This window comes from Pristiophorus japonicus, unplaced genomic scaffold (genome assembly GCF_044704955.1).
Source record: "Pristiophorus japonicus isolate sPriJap1 unplaced genomic scaffold, sPriJap1.hap1 HAP1_SCAFFOLD_304, whole genome shotgun sequence".
NCBI lineage: Eukaryota > Metazoa > Chordata > Chondrichthyes > Pristiophoridae > Pristiophorus > Pristiophorus japonicus.
The window spans coordinates 441163-468974 of NW_027252824.1; the positions used below are offsets into that span (position 1 = coordinate 441163).

Here is a 27812-nt window from a genome sequence, read left to right on the forward strand (position 1 = left end):
GAGGCCATTTCAGCCCATCGTGTCCGCGCCGGCAGACCAAGAGCTACCCAGCCTAATCCCACTTTTCCAGCTCTCGGTCCGTAGCCCTGCAGGTTATGGCACTTCAAGTGTACATCCAAATGTGGTGAGGGTTTCTGCCTCTACCATCCTTTCAGGCAGTGAGTTCTGCCCCAGACTCCCACCACCCTCTGGGTGAAGAAATTTCCCTTCAAATCCCCTCTAAACCTTCCCCCAATTACTTTAATTCTTTGCCTCCTGGTTGATGACCCCTCTGCTCAGGGAAACAGATCCTTCCTATCCACTCTATCCAGTCTCCTCATCATTTTATGCACCTCAATCAGATCTCCCCTCAGTCTCCCAAGGAAACAACTCCAGCCTATCCAATTTTTCCTCATAGATAAAAGTTTCCGGTCTAGGTAACATCCTGCTAAACCTTCTCTGCACCCTCGCTAGTGCAATCACATCTTTCCTGTAATGTTGTGACCAGAACTGCACGCAGCACTCCAGCTGTGGCCTAACTAGTGTTCTGTACAGTTCAAACACAACCTCCGTAGGTATTCTATGCCTCGGCTAATAAAGGCAAGTATTCCGTATGCGTTCTTAAACATCTTGTCGACCTGTCCTGCTAATTTAGGGTCTATGGGTTTACACTCAAAAGTCCCTTTGTTCCTCTACACTTCTCAGTGTCCTAGCATTTAATGTGTATTCGCTTGCCTCGTTCGCCTTCCCCAAATGCATTACATCACACTTCTCCGGATTGAATTCCATTTGCCAGTGTTCTGCCACCTGACCAATCCATTAATATCCGCAGCCTACAGCTTTCTTCTTCATTATCAACCACACAGATGATTTTAGTATCATCTGCAAACTTCTTAATCATTACCCCTACCTTCAAGTCTGAATCATTCAAGTCTGTATACCACAAGAAGCAAGGGACCCAGTACTGAGCCCTGCGGAACCCCACTGCAAACACCCTTCCAGTCACAAGACCTTCCATCGACCATTACCTTTTGCTTCTTGCCTTTGAGCCAATTTTGGATCAACCTTGCGTGCACTTTGCTCTGGATCCCATGGGATTTCGCGTTCGTGAGCAATCTAGCATATGGGACCTTATCAAAAGTTTTGCTAAAATCCATATATACTACATCATACGCACCACCCACATCGACCCTCTTTGTTACCTCCTCAAAATTTCCACATTGGCTTTTCAGTCAGACTATCTTATCTTCAACAATTCAAATCGCAGCATACTTTCTATTTTCATTGGCAGCATCGTGGTTATGTTACTGGTAACCCAGAGGCCTGTACTAGTAATCCAGAAGACCTGAGATCAAATCCCACCACGGCAGCTGAGGAATTTAAATCCAATTAATAAATAAATCTGGAATAAAAAGCTGGTATTAGTGACCATGTAATTAGTGGATTGTCCTAAAAATCCATCTGCTTCACTAATGTCCTTTAGGGAAGGAAATCTGCCGTCCTTACCCGGACTGAACTTCCCACTGAAATGGCCCAGCGTGTCAATCAGTTGTAAGTTAACTCGCCGCCATTTTCTCAAGGGTCAATTATGGGCGGTGCCACTAAATTCTGACATCGGCAGCGACGCCCATATCCCGTAAATAAATGTTTAAAACTCACATAAGCATTTTAATCTTGTACATTGTTGGATAAAGTGTACAAAGAAGCGGCCATCTGTGAATGAACATCTTTCACTCGTATTTCCACTGCTGTTGTCGCAGTTAATATCTGAGTGTTTGAAATTCCCCCAGCTCATTGTGTTAGCAGTTTAGAGGTCTACCTCCTCCAGTGCAGGAGGTGGTATAGAGTAACATTCAAAATATCATCATTCATATCCTTCATTATCTCTCTTTCCAATTCTGCAATCTAATTTCTTATACTCCTGCCATTCCTGTAAAATATTTAAATTATCGCTCACCTTTTCAGTATGAACTTCATTCAATTTATTTTTTGTGGAAAAATTGATCACAAAACAAACATGTCGCCAATGGAGGGATATGAAAACTGCATATGAAAAAAATAGACAGGAAGTATTTAAAAGTGAGTCAGAAGGTTGTGGGGTCGAATCGCATCCGAGGGATATGACCATATCAATCTAGGCTGACACTCCAAGGCAATGCTGAGGGAGTGCCACACTGTCACAGGGACAGTACTGAAAGAGCACCGCACTATCGGAGGGGTGGTACTGAGGGAGCGCCGCACTGTCAGAGGGGCGGTATTGAGGGAGCACTGCTCTGTTGAAGGGACAGTACTGAGGGAGTGCTGCTCTGTCGGAGGGGCTGTACTGAGGGAGCACAGCACTGACAGAGCGGCGGTATGGAGGGATCGCTGCATTGTTGGAGGGGCAGTACTGAGGGAGCACTGTACTGCACTGTCGGAGGGGCGGTACTGAAAGAGCGCTGCACTGTCGGAGCAGCAATACTGAGGGAGCGCCGCTCGGTCGGAGGGGCATTACTGAGGGAGTGCTAGACTGTCGGAGTGTCAGTACTGAGGGAGCGCCGCACTGTCGGAGGAGCGGTACTGAGGGAGTGCCACACTGTCGGAGGAGTAGTACTGAGAGAGCACCGTACTTTCAGAGGGGCAGTACTGAGGGAGCGCCTCACTGTCGGAGGGGCGGTACTGAGGGAGCACCGCACTAATGGAGGTGCCGTCTTTCAGATGAGACATTAAACCGAGGGCCCATATGCTCTCTCAGATGGACGTAAAATATCCCATGGCACTGTTTCGAAGAAGTGCAGGGGGAATTACCTCCGGAGTCCTGGGGCCAATATTTATTCATCAATGAACAAAAACAAGAAACAGATGAGCTGGATCATTATCACATTGCTCTTTGTGGGATCTTGCTGTGCACAAATTGGCTGCTGCGTTCCCCACTACAACAATAACTACACTCAAAAAGTACTTCACTGGCTGCAAAGCGCTTTGGTCGTGAAAGGCACTATAGAAATGCAAGTCTTTCTTTTTAATGATGGAACGGAGAGTGTCAATATGGATAGTGGCATTTACATTGGCGTTTGATAAAGTGTCACACAGCAAAAGCTTCTTCAACAGCCGTATCAGCCTCTCTCCCAAATCCCTCTGCCCTTGCACTGCATTGACACTTCGTCCACCCAGAGTATAATTACTGCCGTTTTCCTCACAAAAATGCATCACCTCACACTGGAGTTCCATCTGAGACATTTTAGGCAATTTCTTCATCTTAATTATATCCCATTGATCGTTACAAAAACGAAATATTACTTCCTATTTTTGGTATCATCTGCAAATTTTATGAGTGCAAAGAACACTTATTGTGTGAGAAAAATATTGAAAGTAAGTTGAAATATCTATAAGCTGAATACAGTTTCGTAAAACAAAGACACTAACTATTTGTGCATTTTAATGTTATTTATTAAGAAGAGCAATTGAAAGGCAGTCACAATAAAATTTACATCATATTCGAAACAACTACAGATTTTTAAAGATCATACCAATATTGAAGAGAAAAACGTACAAAGCAGACGACTACATTAATGATTGTTGAACTGTTTCCTTCTAATAACTTGCAGCAATTGGTCTCATTGCTAAACAAGGTTATAGCAGACCATCAGTAGAGAACAGAGAGTTGTAAGTGAAAAGATGACATGTGGCTGGCTGGCACCCGAACCCTGCCCTGGAAGAGGGGAGAAAAGTCACATGTTAAGAAGAGAAACGCAGCAAGATTAATGCCAGGCGATAAAATGCAACAATATCACTGAAGAGTTATTTTTTGAGACATTGATGGAGGAAAGAATTGCTCAGGTGAATGTGCTGATAACATAGAAACATAGAAAATAGGTGCAGGAGCAGGCCATTCAGCCCTTCTAGCCTGCACCGCCATTCAATGAGTTCATGGAGCAGGTTTGCCTGGGCGGAATGATTCGCGCAATTGAAATCCTATTATTCCTGAACTCATTCATCATTTGGCTAGAAATAGGTAGCAGAGGGCTTTAAGGACAATTTGGCAATGTTTCTGTGTACGATAAGTCTCTTCCATCCCCATCGAATCAAAGAACGACTACAGCACGGAAGGAGGTCATTGGGTGCATCCAGCCTGTGGCGACTCACAGCTAGTCCCACTCCATCCGCACGCTCCCCCGTAGCTGTGTAAAGAAAAAGATTCCTTCAAGTATATATCCAGTTCCCTTTGGAAAGATTGTGTCCGCCTCCAGCATCGTTTCAGGCATTGCATTCCAGATCCTAAACACCCGTGTAAAAAAAAATTCTCGTGTCACATTTGGTTCTTTTGCCAATTGCCTTAATTCTGTGTCCTCTGGTTCTCCACCCTTCCTCCAATGGGGAACAATTTCTCTCTATGAGACATGATCTTATCGAAACGTATAAGATTCTGAGGGGGCTCGATCAGTTGGATGCAGAGAGGATGTTTCCACTCATAGGGGAATCTAGAACTAGGGGACATAGTCTCAGAATAAGGGGTCGGCCATTTATGACGGAGATGCGGAGGAATTTCTTCTCTGAGAGGGTTTTAAATCTGTGGAATTCTCTGCCCCAGAGAGCTGTGGAGGCTGGGACATTGAATATATTTAAGGCACAGAAGGAAAGATTTTTGAGCAATAAGCGAGTAAAGAGTTATGGGGAGTGGGCACGGAGTCCAGGCTCAGATCAGCCATGATCTTATTGAATGGTGGAGCAGGCTCGAAGGTGCCAAATGGCCGACTCCTGCTCTGATTTCTTCTGTTCTTATGTTCTTCTGACTGTCCAGATCCCTCATGGTTTTGAGCACCTTCATCAAATCTCCCATCAATCTTTTCTGCTCCAAGGAGAACATTCTCCAGTCCCTCCACCTAAATGCAGTCACTCATCCCTCGAACCTATCTATATGTGACATAACCTGATTATTAATCAGTACCTGATTGCTGGTTGCGCTCGAATGGACCAATGGTAAGGACGTCGGATTGGCTGCTGCTCTCACCAGCCCGGACATTCTGATCTCCTGGACAGTTCTATATTGAATAAAACACACATTATGATGATGGGACTTTGTTTCCTGCTGATCGTGGCTGTTCAACTCTCAGTTATAAAGAAGCTTTGTGAAAATAGAAGGATCACTATTTTTAGCAGTGAAAAAAACCCTGCCGCGGTAATTAATCAGCGAAGATCTCGCATTAGGAAATCCAACGAAATCTTCAAAAAAAATGTAACTGCTTGTCACGGCAAATAGGAGGGCAGAAAATCTCCCCCATTATACTTACACTGTGTGTGTACAGGGGCGATCAGGGGAACTATTAATACGATCCATATACAAACATATGAATATAGAAAATAGGTGAAGGAGCAGGCCATTCGGCCCTACGAGCCTGCACCACCATTCAATATGATCATGGCTGATCATGCAACTTCCGTACCCCATTCCTGCTTTCTCTCCATACCCGCTGATCCCTTTAGCCATAAGGGTCACATCTAACTCCCCTTTGAATATATCTAATGAACTGGCCTCAACAACTTTCTGTAGTAGAGAATTCTACAGGTTCACAATTCTCTGAGTGAAGAAGTTTCTCCTCAGCTCGGTCCTAAATGGCTTACCCCTTGTCCTTAGACTGTGACCCCTGGTTCTGGACTTCCCCAACATCGGGAACATTCTTCCTGCATCTAACCTGTCCAATCCCGTCAGAATTTTAGATTTTTCTATGAGATCCCCTCTCATTCTTCTAAATTCCAGTGAATATAACCCGAGTCGATCCAATCTTTCTTCATATGTCAGTCCTACCATTCCGGAATCAGTGTGGTGAACCTTTGCTGAAGAGGTTGAGTCAGGAATAGGCTGTAGAGCGACCAACCCCACATCTTCAGCGAATACACCTCCAATTGTGACACGGGTTCCCTAGCTGACTGGTTGGGGCTAAAGTTGAAATGCGTTCTTGGGGAGTCAAACTTAATATCTGCTTAAGTCCAGAAATATGTTAGTTGCATCTGATCGATATGAAGATGTCTGCAAGCGGTGTCCCCAGCATCGTTGGTATTTGTAAAGCTGTGGTTAGTGGAAACTTATCCACGCTTAGTACATAGCTCTGAGAAAACTTATATCTTCAGTTTCCGCACTCGTCTGGAGTCCTCATCGTCAGACACTAATTTAGTGCTATCCTCTATTGTTGTGCAGATCTTAACTCATTAATTCTCCCACCGGCTTAGCAGCGGGGCGGACAGACTGTGACCAACAAAACCATTCATCACCGCTTCAGTGTGGACAATGAGAAAGATCCCAGCGAAGTGGTCGACGGTGAGACCATTGGGATGGACTGCCGCCACCTAGCTGCAGACATATTCTGCAACATCTGCAACATTTGTTGAAACTGAGGCCGATTGGTCAAAGAACCATTTAATCAGAAGAAGGTGGCCAGTTATAGAGAGTAGGCACTATACAATAAATAAATGCTCACAGCTAGAATAAATACATGCTTTACTTACTGCAGTACATTGCGTGGTTTGGATATTACACAATCTGATTTGGCAATGCAGAAAGACGTCATTCACATCCCCAACAAACTTAAAGACGGTGAACGCGAAGCGGCCGATGGGAGAGCTACCACTTTCTGCAATTTCCACGTCACTCAATGTGTTTGGGCACCTGAGCAATATCGGTATGATAAATAATATCATGTAATTAATATCATATAATATATTATATAATATAATTCATATATATAATTGATGTTATAAAATATTATATCATTAATATAATATAATTAATGTATTATAAAATATAATGAATATAATGAATATATTTGAAATTATATAATACAATTAATGTCATAAAATATTTTATCATGAATATAATATAATAATACAATTTAATATAATACATTTTAAACGGTCAATAATTGAAATTTATCCCACATTGACATATATTTCCAACAGGCGTCTGATGGAGCTTTCCATAGAATTAGAGCAGGCCATTCGGCCCATCGAGACTATGGCGGCTTTTTTGAAGAGCCACCAAGTTAGTCCCTCTCCCCCGTTCTTTCCCCGTACCCCTATTTATCCAACTCCCCTTTGAATCTACCATTGAATCTGTTCCCACTATCTCTCCAAGTGCATGGACCCTTGAATCCCTGGCACCATCCCGGTTAATCTCCTCTGCACCCTCTCTGAGGTCTTTGTTCCTAAAGTGCGGTGCGCAGAATTGGACACGGTACTCCAGCTGGGACTGAACCAGTGTTTTACAGAGGTTCGGCATAACTTCCTGGATTTTGTCTTCTATTCATAAAGCCAAGTATCCCGTGTGCTTTTCAACAGCCTTCTTAACCTGTCCTGCCACCGTCAAACATTTGTGTACACACACCTCCACCAGGTCTCTCTGTCCCTGCACCTCTGTTAAAATTTTACCATTTATTTTATACTCCCTTCTCCTCATTCTTTCTAGCAAAATAAATCACCTCGCGCTTCTCTGCATTAAACTGCATCTACCACGTGTCTGCCCAATTCACCAGTCTGTCGGTGTCTTCCTGAGGTCTGTCACTATCTGCCTCATTGTTTACTATATTTCAAAGCTTCTTGTCACCTGTAAACTTTGAAATTATGCCCCGTATTCCCCAGTGCAGCAGATTAATATATATCAAAAATTGCAGTGGTCTTAATACCGAACCCTGGAGAGCAGCACAGTAAACTTCACTACAGTCTCAAAAACTGTTCACCACTACTGTCGACCTTCTGTCTCTTATCCAATTCTATCCATGCTGCTGCTGCCCCTTTAATACCATAGGCTTCAATTTTGCCAACAAGTCTATTATGTGGCACTTTATCAAACACCTTTTGAAAGTCCATACACAGATCAACCACACTGCCCTCATCAACCCTCTCCGTGACTCCATTAAATAACTCAATCAAGTTAGTCAAACATGATTTACCTTTCACAAAAACGTGCTGAATTTCATATATTGGCCCAGAAATCATGTACTTCCCAGGTCCGTACGGAGTGTGTACAGTGTGTACAGACCCAGGAAGGCATCGCAAAAGCCGCTTTTCAGCGAACAATGCGCGTGCACTGAAAACGGTTTTTTCTGATCTGTCAAGCTCCCCCTCGACAGATCCTCAGTATCTCGGGAGCGAGGATATTCGTATGGGCAACATTGCGGTATTTACCCATATCTTGCTCAGCAAACGTCCTGAAAACTCTTGCGCCTGATAAAAGCAGGTGCATAGCCCACTTTTACAAGTGTAAGTTTGAAAACACAGAAAAATATAATAAATAACAAAAAAAACACATTTTATTGTTAAAAAAAACCATGCCCACTACAGTAAGCTTATTTTAAACCATATTTGTAAAAACTTTTTAAAAATCGGAATTTCTTTTCTAAGACATATATTAACTTTAATTTCAGTTCATTTTAATTATGTGAGGCGTTTTTTTATGTTTTATTATGATGCTTAGTGTGTTTGTTTTTATTTCTCATTAATGGTGATGAGAACGGGTAGATACGGAGTTCCCATTGCTATCAATGAGAACGCTGTGGAATATTGTACCTGATTGGCTGAGCAGTCACACGTGACTGTTTCTTCTGCGTGGGAACCTGGAGGACGGGAGTGCGCTCCGCAGAGCGGGAAGGGAAGGCCTCCCCACCGGAATCCTACGCTCCTCCGAGACCACCAGGCATTTTCTTAAAAATTCTCCGGTTCGAGGCGTTCATCCAAACGAAGCCTCCTTCCCGAATTTCAGGGCAATTAACCCACATTTTTCCATGTGTCAATTAATCCTGTCCCAGAACTTTGTCTCTAAAAGTTTCCCCATTACTGACGTTAGACTGACTGGCCTATAGTTGCCGGATTTATACCTCTCACCTTTTTTGAACAGGGGTGGAACATTTTTGTAAACCCTCCAGTCCCTAGGCACCACTCCCATATCCCTGGAGGATTGGGAGATTGTGGTCAGAGCCTCTGCAATTTCCACTCTTACTTCCCTCAGGATATGTCCCGTCTCGAACCAGGTGACTTGTCTAGTTTGGCCGCTTCCAACCTTTGAAATACATCCTCTTGATCTATTTTTATCCAATCCCGAATCATTACCAGCAAGCGCTCCCCGAATACTGTTCACGATGCGGTCTCCACTACACTGGGGAGACCAAACACAGATTGGGTGACCGCTTTATGGAACACCTCCCTTCAGTCCGCGAGTGTGACCCTGAGCTTCCGGTCGCCTGTCACTTTAATTCCCTGCTCCACTCCCGCTCTGACCTCTCCGTCCTCGGTCTCCTACACTGTTCCAATGAAGCTCAACGCAATCTGGAGGAACTGCATCTCATTGTTCGTTTGGGCACTTTACAGCCTTCTGGACTCAACATTGAGTGCAACAATTTCAGACCATAACCACTGCTCCTTTTTTTTGGACAGCAGTTGCTGATGATTGAATATATTGAGGCCAGTTCGTTAGATATAGTCAAAAGGGAGTTAAATGTGACCCTTACGGCTAAAGGGATCAAGGGGTATGGAGAGAAAGCAGGAATGGGGTACTGAGGTGAATGAAGGGCCGAATGGCCTGCACCTGCACCTATTTTCTATGTTTCTATAATGATTCTGATTTTGTCATTTTCAGCAATTTTCTTTCTGGACTTGTCCCACTAGCGCCTCCTTTTGCCTTTGCACAACCATCCCCTTTTGTCATTTAATCTCTCCTGCCTTCCAACCAATCACAGACTTTCCCTTTTGTCACAGACATTCCCTTTTGCTCGTCCCACCCACCCACCCACCCCAATCTCTGCACTTGTTTAAAACCTGTTACATCTCTAACTTTTTCCAGTTCTGATGAAAAGTTTACCCCTTTTCACCTTCCGCACAGAATATGCCCAGTCGCCCTCCAGACAACAACGATTACTAATTAGCCGTGAACCTATCCCATGACAGCTCCCTGACCATAGTTTAGTGAATAAATTAAGAACTCGTCTTCCGAAGTCATACAGAACAGGAAGCGGCGCATGCGCTATCGTGTGTTTCCCGCCACTTTGAGCCACTGTACTTCACAGAGGAGGGTGGAGCTACAACTGGAGCTGGTTAGAAATGGCGATGGAGAGTCTGGGCCAATGGGGTTTGTGGAGCACTTTTTTGGAGGGAACTAAATAGCAAGGTCGAGGGGTTTAGGAAGTCAGTTCCGCTGCACACAAACAATTGATAAGTTTACAAACATACTCACTGATTTGCTACAAGTCCCCATTTTGTTGGCGACGAAGGATCACTAACCGGGGTTGTCCAGCAGTTTAGCAAGGTTAGTACAAACTGATCGGGGTCTATGCCCAAGACACTGATCCCGACGTAAACCCTGTCATCGAAATCCAGTAAGACTGGAGTCTGCGTGAAAGGCTGTGTATACTGCGGATCACTGTATATAACCATTCTCGTTTCGTATGTCCCTTCACCGGAAGGCAACGCCACCTTTACAACACTGTTCAACGAAAGAGAGAAACACTGAACTGAAATTGGGTTACAGAAATTCGCTGAAAGATTAAAATATCTTCAGATTACGTGATTAACATGCACAATATTAAATGTGGCAAACTTGGTGTAAAATTTACACTTGGAGATTTAAAGATGCACTTCAGATTCTATTGATCGAGATGCTTGAACAGTATAACACGTTAGTTAAGTCACAGCTGAAGTACTGTGTGCAGATCTGGTCACCGCATTACATGAAAAATGCGATTGCACTGGAGAGGGAGCAGAGGAGATTTACCAGGATTTTGCCAGGCCTGGGGACTTTGAGCTATCAAGAAAGATTGGATATGCTGGGGTGGTTTTCTTTGGAACAGAGGAGGCTGAGGGGAGACCTGATTGAGGTGTATAAAATGATGAGGGGCCTGGATAGAGTGGATAGGAAAGACCTGTTTCCCTTAGCAGAGGAGTCACAACCAGGGGGCACAGATTGAAAGTAATTGGGGGGAGGTTTAGAGGGGATTTGAGGGGAAATGTCTTCACCCAGAGGGTGGTGGGGGTCTGAGGGGGAACTCACTGCCTGAAAGGGTGGTAGAGGCAGAAACGCTCACCACATTTGGATGTGCTCTTGAAGTGCCATAACCTGCAGGGCTACGGACCGAGAGCAGGAAAGTGGGATTAGGCTGGGTAGCTCTTGGTCGGCCGGGGCAACGTGGACACTTTGGGCCGAATGGCCTCATTCCATGCTGTAAATTTCTCTGATTCTATGATTTGTAATTTGCGATCAACATTGAAGCAAGCCATAAAGACAAGTTGTATGTTGATATTTCTAAGCAGTTTGTAGAAAATGCGGATATGACCAGAGGCACAGCCTGTGGGAATGCTGCACAATTACAAAGAGTGAACAGATTCGGGGTAAATGGTCGAGATGGGAGCAAGTTTCCTGCACCGAGTATCCCTCAGACTGGCGGAGTGATATTGCCAATTTAGCTGCAAAATGTTTTGGGAGCTGCTTTGCAAGCTGGCTTACTAAAGTCAGTCTTGTTTGAAATGCTTCCACCTCCAGCATCAGCTCGGAGAATTACCGTCATTTAATTTCTCTTCTCTAATAATTTTGTACGTTTCAATCTTGTGGTGGATAGATTGGGATTGAAGGTAACGAATGCAATGAGCTACTCACCTTTTAACCAGATTGCCAGTTAAATTCAGGGAAAGGTTGAGAGTTAAAGGATAGGCACAAGCGAATTCCAAAGAAATTGTTCTATTCCGCGATATGATTCCTCCATACATGTCCGCCAGCGACCCTCGGATGGTGTTTGAATATATAAAATGCGTCGTGTTGACCTAATTATTAAATTAAGGTGTATCACCGTCACAACAATGTGAATACGTGTTACTTAGAAATATATAGAAACATAGAAAATAGGTGCAGGAGTAGGCCATTCGGCCCTTCGAGCCTGCACCACCATTCAATAAGATCATGGCTGATCATTCCCTCATTACCCATTTCCTGCTTTCTCTCCATACCCCTTGATCCCTTTAGCTGTAAGGGCCATATCTAACTCCCTCTTGAATAAATCCAACGAACTGGCCTCAACAACTCTCTGCGGTAGAGAATTCCACAGGGTAACAATTCTCTGAGTGAAGAAGTTTCTCCTCACCTCAGTCCTAAATGGCTTACCCCTTATCCTTAGACTGTGACCCCTGTTTTTGGATTTCCCCAACATTGGGAACATTCTACCTGCATATAACCTGTCCAGTCCCGTCAGAATTTTATATGTTTCTGTGAGATCCCCTCTCATCCTTCTAAACTCCAGTGAATACAGGCCCAGATAATCCAATCTCTCCTCATATGACGGTCCTGTCATCCCGGGAATCAGTCTGATTAACCTTCGCTGCACTCCCTCAATAGCAAGGACGTCCTTCCTCAGATTACTTTCCTCCCATGCTTTAAACGAGTCGAACAACTTGTGCCTAGTCTAAGGGAAAGAATCCCTTTCTCATTGCACACACTCCAGGGCCAGGTAGAGTACGAGTAGGTTGTGCGATACAACTTGCGTTTCATGCCCCAGTGTGGCCTCTGCACCTGAGAACAACTTAACGGCACGTGTTCCTACGCCAGGTAATCTGCGGATTGGCGGTGGGATGTTGCCAATTCCGTTGCAAATTTTGTGGAAAGAGATCATGTTTGTGTTCTTTTATAACTGCCAAATAATAAAATTAATAGTTACGAAGGATTCGGTGTTGGAGCAATATGGTGTACAGTGACACAATGGTTCTGTTACTGGCCTAATAATCCAGAGGGCTGCACTAATCATCCGGAGACAAGAATTTAACTCCCACCAAAGCAGCTGGGGAATTGAAATTTAGTTAATGAAATATATCTGAAATTTTAAAATGGCTAGTGCCAGTAATGGTGACCATGAAACTACCAGATTGACGGAATCTGGTTCACTGATATCTTTCAGGGAAGGTAATCTGCCGCCCTTACCTGGTCTGGCCTATATGTGACTCCAGACCCACAGCAATGTTATTGACGTTTAACTGGCCCTCCGAAATGGCCCAACGAGATACTTTGTTGCACCAAACCGCTGCGACAAAGTCACCGCTTTGTCAGCACCTTCACCACACGGACTGCAGCGGTTCAAGAAGGCGACTCACCACCAATTTCTCGAGGGCAATTAGGGATGGGCAATAAATGCCGGCCTCGCCAGCGATGCCCACATCCACGGAACATTTTAGAAACAAAACGCTTTGCTTATGGTCTGCTGCAACACGGGAAGATATCTTCGTCTGATCGCCATTTGTTAGCAATTGGCGAAATGTTTAAACAAAATCTTCACTTTGCACCCTGAGCTGGACACGCTCATCAGTCCGCACCAACCTTGAGTTTTGAGCCGCAGAATCGTTTGCTGCCTTCAAAGTTAAAGACGAGCCTTCCCTGAACAACTTGTCCCGTGCAGTTGGGGTCGTTGAGATGGAAGGAGCGGGCGGGCCAGCCATCATTGAAGAGCAGGCAGCGGGAGAGAGAGATGTTGCTGTCGCTACCACGACACGCCAGTTTGTAATCTGAAATTGCAACACGCTTACCATCAGCAACTTGCACAATATTTCCTGGTGCGCAATAATCCTGTAGGGAGGGAGTTGGTGGTCTGGGAATGTGAGATGCGAGGGAGTTGGCGGTCAGTGAGCCGAGGGGTGTTAGTCCGGGAATGTGGGACACAAGAGAGTTGGTGGTCAGCGACACGAGCGGAGTTCGTCTGGGAATGTGGGATGCGAGGGAGTTGGTGGTCGGGGGCTGAGGGGCGTTAGTCCGGGAATGTGGGACACAAGGGAGTTGGTGATCAGCGACGCGAGCGGAGTTAGTCTGGGAATGTGGGATGCGAGGGAGTTGGTGGTCGGGGGCTGAGGGGCGTTAGTCCGGGAATGTGAGATCCCGTCAGAATTTTATATGTTTCTATGAGATCCCCTCTCATCCTTCTAAACTCCAGTCGACACAGGCCCAGTCGATCCAGTCTCTCCTCATACGTCAGTCCTGCCATCCCGGGAATCAGTGTGGTGAACCTTCGCTGCACTCCATCAGCAGCAAGAACGTCCTTCCTCAGATTAGGGTCCAAAACTGAAGACAATAGTTTTCCACCCAATATTTCAACCTAGTGCTGACGAGAGATTTTTCATAAACAAGATCTTAAACATCCGCCTGGGAACATAACCGACGAGGGTGTACAGACCCTGCTCTCTCCACATGTCCCTCACCAAAGGGCTTGTCCTGTGAGCTGCCTGTCGCATCATCGCAGGAACATCCAATTACCCCTCTTTGCTCTCCGCACCATTCATCCGCCGTACACCTCTCGTTCTCGCACGGGTTCTGCAAGGCTGAAGGCAGGAACAGTCAACATGGTTACACGTCCGATTAATCTCCCAGTGTGCTCAACTCCAAGATATCAGCGAAGCGGAAATTATTCCCGCACAAATTGCACCTGCAATGAAGCGAGCATTACTGACCTGGGCGGCGTGCCTCCCCATATATTTTAAAGAGCGAATGTTATCCACAAATATGAGGAAATAATACATATACTTACGGCAATCTCGACTGTCTTGCCATGGTGGAATTGTCACCCCCTGCAGATTACACGCCTTTTCATAAGCTTCCAGCGCCCCACACAGCAGGAGACTGCTCGTCCCGTACAGACACAAGTCATAGACACAAGACTGGTAATAATTCTCTGGCTCCAGGTGCCAGTGACATTCGGCAAAGGGCCCGGTGTTATTGAGCATTATCGAGCAGAGGGACTCATAGTGCGGAGATTCGGGACACGCCACTCCTTCGGATGGAGTATCATCTTCACACCTACAAGAGAAACGGAATAAATTAAATGTCAGAACACGTGGAGGGAGTTTTGCTCTGTATCTATCACCTGTACCTGCCCTGGGAGTGTTTGATGGGATAGTGTAGAGGGAGCTTTACTCTGTATCCAACCCCGTGCTGTACCTGTCCTGGGAGTGTTTGATGGGACAGTGTAGAGGGAGATTTACTCTGTATCTAACCCCGTGCTGTACTTGCCCTGGGAGTGTTTGATGGGACAGTGTAGAGGGAGATTTACTCTGTATCTAACCCCGTGCTGTACCTGCCCTGGGAGTGTTTGATGGGACATTGTAGAGGGAGCTTTACTCTGTATCTAACCCGGTGCTGTACCAGCCCTGGGAGTGTTTGATGGGACAGTGTAGAGGGAGCTTTACTCTGTATCTAACCCCCTGTACCTGCCCTGGGAGTGTTTGATGGGACAGTGTAGAGGGAGCTTTACTCTCTATCTAACCCCCTGTACCTGCCCTGGGAGTGTTTGATGGGACAGCGTAGATGGAATATTACTCTGTATTAGGTAGGCCGAGGTGCGGTAGAATTCGGTGAGAGGCTACAAAACGTGCCACCTTTGCATCTCCTTATAAATCTCCTGATACCCCTGGTGGAAATTGCGAGTGAGGCGTTAGCACGACTGGGTTTTGGTCCCCCACCCCTCCACCATGGCCCTGTCGAATAACTGTCGCACTTGTCATCTGTGCGCATGGTGTCGTGTGCACCAGTGGCGATGGAACCCCTTTCCCAACAAACGTGTTCAGCTGAGGGGGCAGGAAGTGCAGGAGGCAGCCAGCGTATAAAAAGACTTGTTCATACCTCGTCTGACGAAGCAAAGCTTGAGAACTGCGTGCAGTTCTGGTCACCACGTAACAGGAAATACGTGATTGCACTGAAGAGGGTACGGAGGAAACTTACCAGGATGTTGCACTGGAGAGGGTACAGAGGAGATTTGCCAGGATGTTGCACTGGAGAGGGTACAGAGGAGATTTGCCAGGATGTTGCACTGGAGTGGGTACAGAGGAGACTTACCAGGATGTTGCACTGGAGAGGGTACAGAAGAGATTTACCAGGATGTTGAATTAGAGAGGGTACAGAGGAGATTTACCAGGATGTTGCACTTGAGAGGGTACAGAGGAGATTTGCCAGGATGTTGCACTGGAGAGAGTACAGAGGAGATTTACCAGGATGTTGTACTGGAGAGAGTACAGAGGAGATTTACCAGGATGTTGCACTGGAGAGGGTACAGAGGAGATTTGCCAGGATGTTGCACTTGAGAGAGTACAGAGGAGATTTACCAGGATGTTGCACTGGAGAGAGTACAGAGGAGATTTACCAGGATGTTGCACTGGAGAGGGTACAGAGGAGATTTACCAGGATGTTGCACTGGAGAGGGTACAGAGGAGATTTAACAGGATGTTGCACTGGAGAGGGTACAGAGGAGATTTACCAGGATGTTGCACTAGAGAGGGTACAGAGGAGATTTACGAGGATGTTGCACTGGAGTGGGCACAGAGGAGATTTACCAGGACGTTGCACTGGAGAGGTACAGAGGACATTTACCAGGATATTACACTGGAGAGGGTGCAAAGGAGATTTGCCAGGTTGTTGCTGTGACTGGACAATTTTAGGGATGAGGAAAGATTGGATAGGCTGGGGTCGTTTTCATTGGAACAGAGGAGGCTGAGGGGAGACCTGATTGAAGTATTTAACACGATGAGCGGCCTGGATTGAGTGGATGGGAAGGATCTGTTTCCCTTGGCAGAGGGGTCAACAACCAGCGGTCACAGATTGAAAGTAATTGGGGGAGGTTTAGAGGGGATTTGAGGGGAAATATCTTCACCCAGAGATGGGGTTCTGTGGCAGAACTCACTGCCTGAAAGGGTGGTAGATGCAGAAACCCTCAACACATTTAAAAAATACTTGCCTGCAGGGCTACGGACCGAGAGCGGGAAAGTAGGATTAGGCCGGATATCTCTTGGTCGGCTGGCGCAGACACGATGGGCCGAAATGGCCTCCTTCCGCGCTGTAATTTGTTCTGACTGTATGAAGTGTGGATTGAGCCTCTGACTGCGCGCGGGAAAGTCTTACCTCAAAGGGCTGTGTTCAGTTTTCCAGGAATTCCCGAATTGGCTGTCGCTCGTCGCCCTCTGTCCGTCGGGCAGAAGCTTGTCATCCCGCTGGTCGCCATTGAAGTTCCCACACATGCCGCACAATGTGTTGGCGTATTCTGGCCCCACTCTCACAAGCGCCGTGCTGCGCCCATCGTAATGTACCTGCACGCTGCTCAGAATGGTCACCACCACATACTCACCGGTCTGGATTATATTGGTCATGACGCCAATCGTGGCGGGCAGCGACACCGCACTGCCATTCACCTGACAACACAAAGGTCACGGGTTGACTGAAACTGGTCTAATATTACGCACAAAGCGAGCATTGACACCTCTTTGTCAGCCGGTGAGTTGGAGATCGTGCAGCACTTGCGGCAAACAGTCTATTTAAACAGAGCATTTAATCACCCACTGCACCAACAGAACTCATGGCCACAACTACAGCAACGTGTCCAGATAACCCAGTGAGTGGAGGATAGATGCACACAAAAGATGTCCTGAAATTCAATCCCCGCCAGTACGGTCTTCAAAGACTTACATTTCCACCGCGCCTTTCATGACCACCAGGGGTTCCAAAGCGCTTTACAGCCAATGAAATACTTTTTAAGGTGTAATCACTGTTGGAATATGGAAAACGCGGAAGCCAATTTGCGCACAGCAAGCTCCCACAAGCAGCAATGTGACAATGACCCAGATAATCTATTTCTGTTATGTTGATTAAGGGATATATATTCGGCCTAGGACACTGGGGCTAACACCAACCTGCGCTTCTTCCAAATAGTGCCATGGAAACTTTTATGTCCCCAAGAGAACAGACGAGGCCTCGGTTTAACCTCTCATCCGAAAGACTACACCTCCAATAGTGCAGCGCTCCCGCAGTACTGCCCCTCCAATAGTACAGCACTCCCTCATTACTGCCACTCCGAAAGGGGCGACACTCCCTCAGGACTGCCCCTCTGACAGTGCGGCATTCCCTCAGTACTGCACCTCCTACAGTGCAGCGCTCCCTCAGTACCGCCCCTCTGACAGTGCGGCGCTCCCTCAGTACCTCTCCTCTGACAGTGGGCACTCACTCAGTACTTCCAATCCAACAGTGCGGCGCTGGCTCAGTAGTGCTCCTCCGACAGTGTGGTGTTCCCACAGTACCGCCCCTCCAACAGTGTGGAGCTCCCTCAGCATTGTCCCTCTGACAGTGCGGCGCTCCCTCAGTATTGCCCCTCCGACAGTGCGGCACCTACTCAGTACTGTCCCTCCGACAGTGCGGTGCTCCCTTGGCACTGCACTGGGAGTGTCAGCCGAGATTGATGTGCTCATGTCCCTAGAGTGGAACTTGAACCCACAACGTTTGGACCCAGAGCGCCAGTGCGCTACCCAAGGGGCGCCGTTGACGGGGCATTTGCCGAACATCCTTTACTCTTGCCGGGTGATAGTTGGGTCACCAGATGCAGCCCGATCTCTAGCCAAATATCAAAAAGGTTGTGAAAGAGCGAGTAGCCAACTGGCTTAAAATGGCGAGCCGAGGAAGAATTGCTGCTGAGTTTAGGAAACAATAACAAAAATGGCGAGTTTGACGAGGGCATTCAGGGATGTGTAATAAATACTGGCCTTTCAAGCGACGCCAACATTCTGTGAATGAATAAAAAACATGCCCCCATTATTGCTCAGTAACTTGGCTCCACCTGGTTTTGTGTGTCAGAAGTTACGGTGACAGAGATTTCACCATTTTAAGTCAGGCAACATCCCGCTCATTCAGAATGTCTTTTACAAATATTTATTCGATAAAAACCGCGATTTTAAGAAAAATCTATTAGTTACATTTACAATGTCGCTGGCGCATAGTGCCGTGAGCACCGTGCCCTCATTTTGGAGAATTTAAAAATATTGAAGTAAAGAGATTGTCATTACTTGGCAATGAGAATTGAGAAAACGGGCCATGTGTTTATTAGTCGGTTAATGGAAATAGAGAAACATTAAATGCTTTAACGAGATGTGTCCTTGTATTGCTTTGTATTAAATATTCGTGTGCGTTGGAGAAATGCACACTCCAACACAGAAGCAATTTCAAATGTTGGAGGTACAGCAGGCGGTGAAGAAGGCAAATGGTATGTTGACCTTCATAGCGAGAGGATTTGAGTATAGGAGCAGAGAGGTCTTATTGCAGTTGTACAGGGCCTTGGTGAGACCACACCTTGAGTATTGTGTTCAGTTTTGGTCTCCTAATCTGAGGAAGGACATTCTTGCTATTGAGGGGGTGCAGCGAAGGTTCACCAGACTAATTTCCGGGATGACAGGACTGATATATTAAGAAAGACTGGATGGACTAGGCTTATATTCAATGGAATTTAGAAGATTGAGAGGGGATCTCATAGAAACATAAAATTCTGATGGGACTGGACAGGTTAGATGCAGGAAGAATATTCCAGATGTTGGGGAAGTCCAGAACCAGGGCGAAATGAGGAGAAACTTCTTCACTCAGAGAGTTGTGAGCATGTGGAATTCTCTGCCACAGAAAATTGTTGAGGCCAGTTCGTTCGATATATTCAAAAGCGAGTTAGATGTGGTCCTTACAGCTAAAGGGATCAAGGGGTATGGAGAGAAAGCAGGAATGTCGTACTGAAGTTGAATGATCAGCCATGGTCATATTGAATGGCAGTGCAGGACCGAAGGGCAGAATGGCCTGCTCCTACACCTATTTTCTATGTTTCTATGTTTCTATGAATAGGCCGAGAAAAGCCTGCCGTGAATGATACAGGTGTAACAATGCTCACCTGGACACCTTTACCCTGCTTGATGACGATGTGAAGGTCCCGGACGTAGACGTGGATGCGGGAGATGAACGACGCCAACCGCCCGCCCCGGTACCGGTTCTCTGCTGTCACCCGGAACCACGGGGCCTCCAGAGAGGCACGGCGCACCACGGCAATGTCGTACTCACAGGTGCCCTGGAAGTGAGCCAGCGCGCCGTCAAAGGTGAGATAGTGCGGGTCGCCGGTCACAGTGCAGGTGGAGGAGGAGCTCGTGCAACCTCGACTCCCCTTCCGTACCATGCATTTCTCCATCGGACCGCATGAGGTGGTGACGCATCCAACTTCCCCTCCCGGAAAGCAACTGCATCGTGCTCCGCAGTTCACCGTCAGCACTGACTCCCCAACCTGCAAAGGCAATATCGTTAACTCCAACTCTCAAGCAAGATCAGTTTTGTTTCTAACTATCCAATCACATTGCATTGGTATTCGGCGTTCCACACCATCTCCGCCCCCACCGCGGTAGCGACCTCTGGTGGAGAGGTGCTGAATTACCTTCAAATACACCCCATTGTAGAAACATCCGCAGTGTTCGGGGCGCACACAGCTGTCCCCGCTCCTCAGGTAACCACGGTTACAGAAGCATCCTTCAGAACAGATCAGGTCACACGATGAATTGACGGCAATACTCGGACAATCCGCCTGACATGGATCACCACACAGCTCGAAATGGCTGTTTCCGGGACACTGGACACCTGAAGTTAAATATATTTACAGGTAAATGAGACGATGAGGTACATAAGATCTCTTTCCTCCTTTTTTTAATCTCCCTCCCCCAACCACTCCCCCCCCCCCCAGAGCTTAGGTGTTTTTTCTCTCTGTTTTAAATGGCAGCTGGTCATTATCCCACCATTCCAGATTCATCTTTTTCTAATGTCTGCCATTCCCATCTCAAGTCGGTCCATCATCCCATTTGTCGCTCAAATCTCTCCTGTCTGCCACCCTATCACAGACCTCCCCGTTTGTTCTTTCCTCCCATCCTCTTCCCGTGCTCTTTAGGAATCTTTTCGTTTCGAACATTCGCCAGTTCTGACGAAGGGTCGTCGACCCAAAACGTTAACTCTGTTTCTCTCTCTGCAGCAGCTGCCTGACCCGCTGAGTATTTCCACTTTTCTGAGAACATGCGCTGGAGAGATGTGTTGAGAACTTGGGGAGTCCGTCTTCCCTAACTCACCTACCGCAGGCTAAGCAACATTCTATCCCAATCAGACCCACATCTGGACCCGCTCACTCGCTCAAACAGTTTGCAACGTTCAATTCCCGCTCTGATCTCCAAACCGAATGAAACGCAATTCAAAACAGTCCATTGCGGTCCAGATGGTTACCACTCAACCCCGGCTATAGAATCTACCACAAATACAACCTCTGGCCACACAGCCACTGAAAGACCTGTGCTAGGCAGGTCCTATGACTCAGCTTCAGGAAAATGGAGTCTGCTTTGCTTCCAACACCATCTAGGCCAATTACATAGTTCGAAAGCTATATCAAGCAGAGAGAGAGAATTCACTGTAATTTCCTGTTTCCACTCTAATAGATCCTCCTTTGACAAAATCCCGATTGGGGAATTGCAGGAAGAGATCAGTCTATCATCAGGGAGCAGTCACGGACAACGGTGGTGAATTTCTCACAACCTACATTGCCAATCAGACAGCATTAGACCGAATACAGTGACCGGGACTTTCAACCGAACCTGTGTCAATCACCCATCCACTATCTCTGCAGATACGTCTTTTAGACCCCTAGGATGAAGGTCGTCAGGTGCAGGGGATTTGTTGGTATTTAGTCCCGATAGTTTCTAGTACTGTTTCTCTACTTATATTGATCTTATTAAGTTCTTCAGGGTCATTAGACCCTTGTTTCCAAACATTTTAGGTAAGCTTTTTCGTTCTTCTGCACTGAAGACAGATACAAAATATATTTTAAATATATATCTGCCAGTTCCTTATTCCCGACAATAGAAACATAGAAACATGGAAAATAGGAGCAGGAATAGGCCATTCGGCCCTTAGAGCCTGCATTACCATTCAATATGATCAAGGCTGATCATGCAACTTCAGTACCCCAATCCTCCTTTCTCTCCATGCCCCTTTAACCGTAAGGGTCATATCTAACTCCCTTTTGAATATATCCAACGAAGTGGACTCAACAACTTTCTGTGGTAGAGAATTCCACAGGTTCACAATTCACTGGGTGAAAAAGTTTCTCGTCATCTCGGTCCTAAATGGCTTACCCCTTATCCGTAGACTGTGACCCCTGGTTCTGGACTTCCCCAACATCGGGAACATTCTTCCTGCATCTAACCTGTCCAATGCCGTCAGAATTTTATATGTTTTTATGAGATCCCCTCTCATTCTTCTTAATATCAGTGAATATAAGGCGAGTCGATTCAGTCTCTCTTCAAATGTCAGTCCTGCCATCCCGGGAATCAGCCTGGTGATCCTTCGCTGCATTCCCTCAATCGCTAGCATGTTCTTCCTCAGATGAGGAGACCCAACCTGTACACAACACTCAAGGTGTGGTCTCACCAAGGCCCTGCACAACTGCAGTTAAGACCTCCCTATTCCTACAATCAAATGCTCTCGCTATGAAGGCCAGCAGGCCATTTGCTTTTTTTACTGCCTGCTGTTCCTGCATGCCTACTTTCCATGACTGATGTACCATCACACCCAGCTCTCATTGCAGCTCCCCTTTTACTAATCTGTCACCATTCAGATAATAATCTGCCTTCCTGTCTTTGCCATCAAAGTGGATAACCTCACACTTTTTCACATTATACTGCATCTGCTATGCATTTACCCACTCACCTAACCTGTCCAAGTCCCCCTGCAGCCTATTAGCATCTTCCTCACAGCTCACACCACCACCCAGCTTAGTGTCATCTGCAAACTTGGAGATGGTAGATTCAATTCCTTCGTCTAAAGCATTAATATATTTTGTAAATAGCTGGGTTCCCAGCACTGAGCCCTGCGATACCCCACTAGCCACTGCCTGCCATTCGGAAAAGGACACGTTTATTCCCACTCTTTGCCTCCTGTCTCCAACCAGTTCTCTATCCACGTCAATACATTACCCCCAATACCATGTGCTTTAATTTTGCACACTAATCTCTTGTGTGGGACCTGGTCTAAAGCTTTTGCAAGTACAAATACACCAAATCTACTGGTTCTCCCTTGTCCACTCGACTAGTTACATCCTCAAAAAATTCTCGAAGATTTGTCAAGCATGATTTCTTCTGCCTCAGTCTCGAAGGGACCAACGTTTACTTTTGCTAATCTTCCTTTTTAGGTACTCATAGAATCTCTTACAATCTGTTTTTATATTTATTGCTAGTTTTCTTTCATAATCTACTTGTTTCAATTATTTGGTCAACACTGTTGTTTCTGAAACACAGCTCTGTCAGATACAGAGACCGGGAACTTCAACCGACACGTGTGTCAAGCGAAGGATTGAGGTTCCCAAACACCCCATTCCGTTACCACAGCCAGTAGCGTTTCTCCAATCTCCGATGGTGATTCCCCTTCTCTGACACTCTGAGGCGTAAGACCCAATGGCCTGGCACAGGGTGGTGTGGTCTCCCGCCAACGCGCACAGATCAAACACACAGTTGTCGGAGTAAATGGCGGGGCTCAGCTCCGGGTGACATCGGTGGAAAGGCCCAGTGGCGTTGCTCAGAATGCCACAGTGACTCCCCGAGGCGTAGACTCCACGCGCTCCTTCCCCACACACGGGTCCCGCTGAGCCGGTGTCGTCGGCACACCCAGTGCCAGAGGTTGGGCTTTTCCAGCTGTTCCCGAACGCCGATGCCCCGGAGATGTCCGTGCCGTTGGGGGAGGCGAAATCGTCGGACGCTTCCCCATTATAGTCCCCGCAGAGCCCACACAGGGACCCGGAATAGGTCCCCGGAACTGTCACTGCCGCGTAATGGTTCCAGTCGTAGGAGACGCTCAGACCAAAATCCGTCCACAGCACGGCCGCCGATCCACTGTGGGTGACGCGGACTTTACCCGACTCGAAGCTCACCGGCAAATTAACCGTCTCGCCATCTACCTGCAGACAGGGGAATGAGACACAGGAGCTGAGTGAGATATGGAAATATACCATTGACAAATTTTCCCTGTCCTCCCGACGAGGAGACATTTCCCTGTGAATCTGACTAAACTCCACAGTTGGCCTGGTAACGTTTATAGGAACTTAAGGATATGACCAGCAGGAGGCCATGCAGCTTCTCGAGCCAGTTCCTCCATTCAATGAGGTCATGGCTAATCTGTGAGCTAACTCAGTCCATGCGCCATTGCCCATTATCCTTTATTACCTTCAGTTAACAAAAATTATTTCATTTCCAATTTAAAACGAACAATTGTTCTAGCATCAATTGCTGCCTGTGGAAGAAAGCTCCAAACTTCTACCGCCCTTTGTGTGTAGAAGTGTTTCCTAATGTCACTCCTGAATGGAGTGGGTCTAATTTTTAAACTGTGTTTGCTAGTCCTGGACTCCCCAATCGGACATTATTTCCCTCCATCTACCCTATCAGTTCGCCTTAATATCTTCAAATCTTAGAAAGAATCACCCCTTAACCTCTGAAATCCATGGAACACAACACCACATTGTGTAATCACTGCTCGTAATTTAACCACTTGTGTCCCCCTCCTACCTTCCTGCTCCATCTCACAGTCACCGTGTGACACCCACACGCTCTTTATACATGTTGCTGGTATTTACCTGAACTGTTCCAGTGTTGCCTCTGGTCACCAGGATCCGATGTCCGTACACCTGGACTTCGACCAGACGTGTCCAGGACACCACCGTTGAGCCGCGGTGATCGTTTTCCACATCCACGCTGAACGTGTTCAGGTTTCCCGCCGGGTCGCAGTATTTGCTGAAGGTGTATCTACAGGTGCCTTGGAAATCAAAGGCTTTCCCGTCAAAGGTGTGATAATGGGGGTCGCCCGACGCCCAGCAGGTGGCGCTGTCCCGGGGGTAGCAGTCCCGCACTCCGTCCACCAAGCGGCAATCTTCGTGGAGCCCGCAGCCTGAATCCTCGCAGGTGAGGTTCGAGGCGGTATTCCCACAGGTGCATCTCCTGCTGCAGGTCTCTGTTAGGAGCACGGTGTCTCCTCTGCTGTAATAACGGCCCTGGAACGAGCAGCCGCACTGACTGAGGGCCACGCAGGTCCCGGCGCTCAGGATGTAGCCGTCGTCACACGCGCAACTTTCCGTACAGGGCTGGTCGCAGTGTAAAGGTGCCGTGGTATCGGAGCAACTGGCCGGACAAGCGGTCGTGCAGGGGTCGTAGTGACTGTGCGCCGAGCAGGGGAGTTCTGCAACACACATTTACAGGTGGTTAAAGTAAAGTGCAGAAGCAGATAAATCGTGATGTAATTTCCCCCCATCCCCCTCTTCGAAAAACCGGGCGCCAAAAGCCCTGAGCGAAAGATTACTCCCTGATCTTGTTGTGAGCTTCCCTTTGAACCAGTGCCTCGCTCTACCCTTCTGGCTGATGGTCAATGAGTTCAGGCGAATTATCTTTACTGCACAGATTTCTATTAATGAACATGGAACTTATTCCGCACTTGACACACTTTAGCCCCTGACATCTCTACCAAGGTAACACCAAGCAGGTTGGTAAAGACCTGTAATAGTTTACAGATTCTGTTCTGAAGGATCACTGCATGGCAATTGGATTTGTCAGATCTGTTGCAACAATAGAATCACAGAAACATACAAATTCACAGCACGGGCGGAGTCCATTTTGGCCCAAGTGTCTGATGGGCCGACCAAGATCTATCCAGCCTAATCCTGCATTGGAATTCTTGCTCCGAAGCCCTACCCTCTTCTATATCCGTGCTAATATTTTACCTCCTTTCCCAAGAGCCCTTATAGAAACATAGAAAATAGGTGTAGGAGTAGGCCATTCGGCCCTTCGAGCCTGCACCTCCATTCAATATGATCATGGCTGATCATGCAACTTCAGTACCCCATTCCTGCTTTCTCTCCATACCCCTTGATCCCATTAGCCGCAAGGGCCACATTTAACTTCCTTTTCAATATATCTAACGAACTGGCCTCAACAACTTTCTGTTGTAGAGAATTCCACAGGTTCACAATTCTCTGAGTGAAGACGTTTCTCCTCATCTCGGTCCTAAATGGCTAACTCCTTATCCTTGCACTGTGACCCCTGGTTCTGGACTTCGCCAACATTGGGAGCAATCTACCTGCATCTAACCTGTCCAATCCGATCAGAATTTTATATGTTTCTATGTGATCCTCTCTCATTCGTCTAAATTCCAGTAAATAGAAGCAGAGTCGATCCAGTGTTTCTTCAGTCCTGCCATCCCGGGAATCAGTCTGTTGAACCTTCGCTGCACTCCCTCAACCATAAGAATGTCCATATTAAGATTAGAAGACCAAAACTGTGTACAATATTCAAGGTTTGGCCTCACCAAGGCCCTGTACAACTGCAGCAAGACCTCCCAGGTCCTATACTCAAATCCTCTCGCTATGAAGGCCAACATGTCATTTGTCTTCTTCACCGCTTGCTGTACCTGTATGCCTACATTCAATGACTGGTGTAATAACCTTCCATATGCCATCGTATCGAATGCCTTTTGGAAATCCAAATATACAACCTCGACTGGCTTCCCCTTTTCTACCAGGTTATACTTGCTCACAAAGCTCTAAACATCTGTCAAACAGGATTTCCCTTTCATAATACCATGTTGAATCTGCTTAATCATGTTATGGTTATGTAAGTGTGCTGATGGATTCCAAGATTTTCCCAACGAGTGTTATCAGGCTAACTGCCTGTCCTTCCCGGTTTTCTCTCTCCTTCCTTTTTTTAATACCGGCGTTACATTTGCTCCCTTCCAATCCACTGGGACCATTCTAGAATCTCAGGAACTTTCAAAGATCAAAATCGCCCTTCCACTATCTCCACAGGCACTTCTTTTAGACCCTTTAGATGTAGGTGGTCAGGTGCAGGGGATTTGTTAACTTTTAGTCCCATCAGTTTCTCTAGTACATTTTCTCAACTTGTATTGATTAATTTCCCCACCCTTATTAGACCCTTGTTTCCAAACATTTTAGGGAAGCTTTTTGGTTTTGCTGCACTGAAGACAGATACAAAATATAGTTTAACATTTCAGCACTTTCCTTATTCCCGATAATAATTCCTTCTGCCTCAGTCTCTAAGGGACCAACGTTTGCTTTTGCTACTCTTCCTTTTTAGACATTGATAGCAGCTCTTCAATCTTTTTTTATATATGTTGCTAGTTTTCTTTCATAGTCTATTTTTTTCCACTTGTTTCAATTTTCTGGCCAACATTGTTGATTCTGAAACACAGATCTGTCAGATACAGAGACCGGGACCTTCAATGGACACTTGTGTCAAGCAAATATTGAGGTTGCCAAAGACCCCATTGCATTACCACAGCGCGTTGCGTTTCTCCAATCTCCGATCGTGACGACCCTTCTCTGACACTCCGAGGCGTATGACCCAATGGCCTGACACAGGGTGGTGTGGTCTCCCGCCAACGCGCACAGATCAAACGCACAGTTGTCGGAGTAAATGGCGGGGCTCAGCTCCGGGTGGCATTGGCGGAAAGGCCCAGTGGGGTCGTTCAAAATGCCGCAGTGACTCCCCGAGGCGTAGACTCGGCGCGCTTCTTCAGTGCACAAGGGGCCAGGTGGACCAGAGTCGTCGGCACACCCAGCGCCAGAGGTTGGGCTTTTCCAGCTGTTCCCGAACGCCGAGGACCCGGTTAAGGCCGTGCCGTTGGGGGAGGTGAAATCGTCGGACGCGTCCCCGTTATAGTCCCCGCAAAGCCCGCACAGGGACCCGGAATAGGTCCCCGGAACGGTCACTGCCGCGTAATGGTTCCAGTCGTAGGAGACGCTCAGGCCAAAATCCGTCCACAGCCCGGCCGCCGATCCACTGTGGGTAACGCGGACTTTACCCGACTCTAAGATCACCGGCAAATTAACGGTCTCGCCATCAACCTGCAGACAGGGGAATTAGATAGAGGAGTTGAGTGAGATATGGAAATATACCATCGACAACTTCTCCCTATCCTCCCGACGAGGAGACATGTCCCTGTGAATCTGAGTAAACTCCACAGTTCGCCTGGTAAC

At 46.9% G+C, this 27812-nt stretch overlaps 1 protein-coding gene and 1 long non-coding RNA gene across 2 annotated transcripts in view; both read right to left on the reverse strand.

Annotated features, from left to right (window-relative positions):
* Positions 1 to 3616: 3616 nt before the first annotated feature.
* On the reverse strand, positions 3617 to 6574 carry LOC139249320 (uncharacterized). The gene is made up of 3 exons (XR_011591132.1): positions 6463 to 6574; positions 4907 to 5000; positions 3617 to 3670 (listed from the first exon to the last, which is right to left on the reverse strand). It is a non-coding gene; the product is annotated as an uncharacterized lncRNA (long non-coding RNA).
* A 4092-nt stretch (positions 6575 to 10666) lies between these two features.
* The window catches only part of LOC139249325 (IgGFc-binding protein-like), a 43434-nt gene continuing 26288 nt past the window's right edge, over positions 10667 to 27812 (reverse strand). Inside the window, exons 15-25 of the mRNA XM_070872304.1 lie at positions 27110 to 27680; positions 24405 to 25003; positions 23162 to 23732; positions 20181 to 20272; positions 19650 to 20033; positions 16859 to 17145; positions 14496 to 14764; positions 14170 to 14289; positions 13298 to 13482; positions 11594 to 11757; positions 10667 to 10688 (exon numbers count right to left, since the gene is read on the reverse strand). Coding sequence (XP_070728405.1) covers positions 10667 to 10688; positions 11594 to 11757; positions 13298 to 13482; positions 14170 to 14289; positions 14496 to 14764; positions 16859 to 17145; positions 19650 to 20033; positions 20181 to 20272; positions 23162 to 23732; positions 24405 to 25003; positions 27110 to 27680 — 3264 coding nt within the window. The remainder of the gene's footprint in view (positions 10689 to 11593; positions 11758 to 13297; positions 13483 to 14169; positions 14290 to 14495; positions 14765 to 16858; positions 17146 to 19649; positions 20034 to 20180; positions 20273 to 23161; positions 23733 to 24404; positions 25004 to 27109; positions 27681 to 27812) is intronic.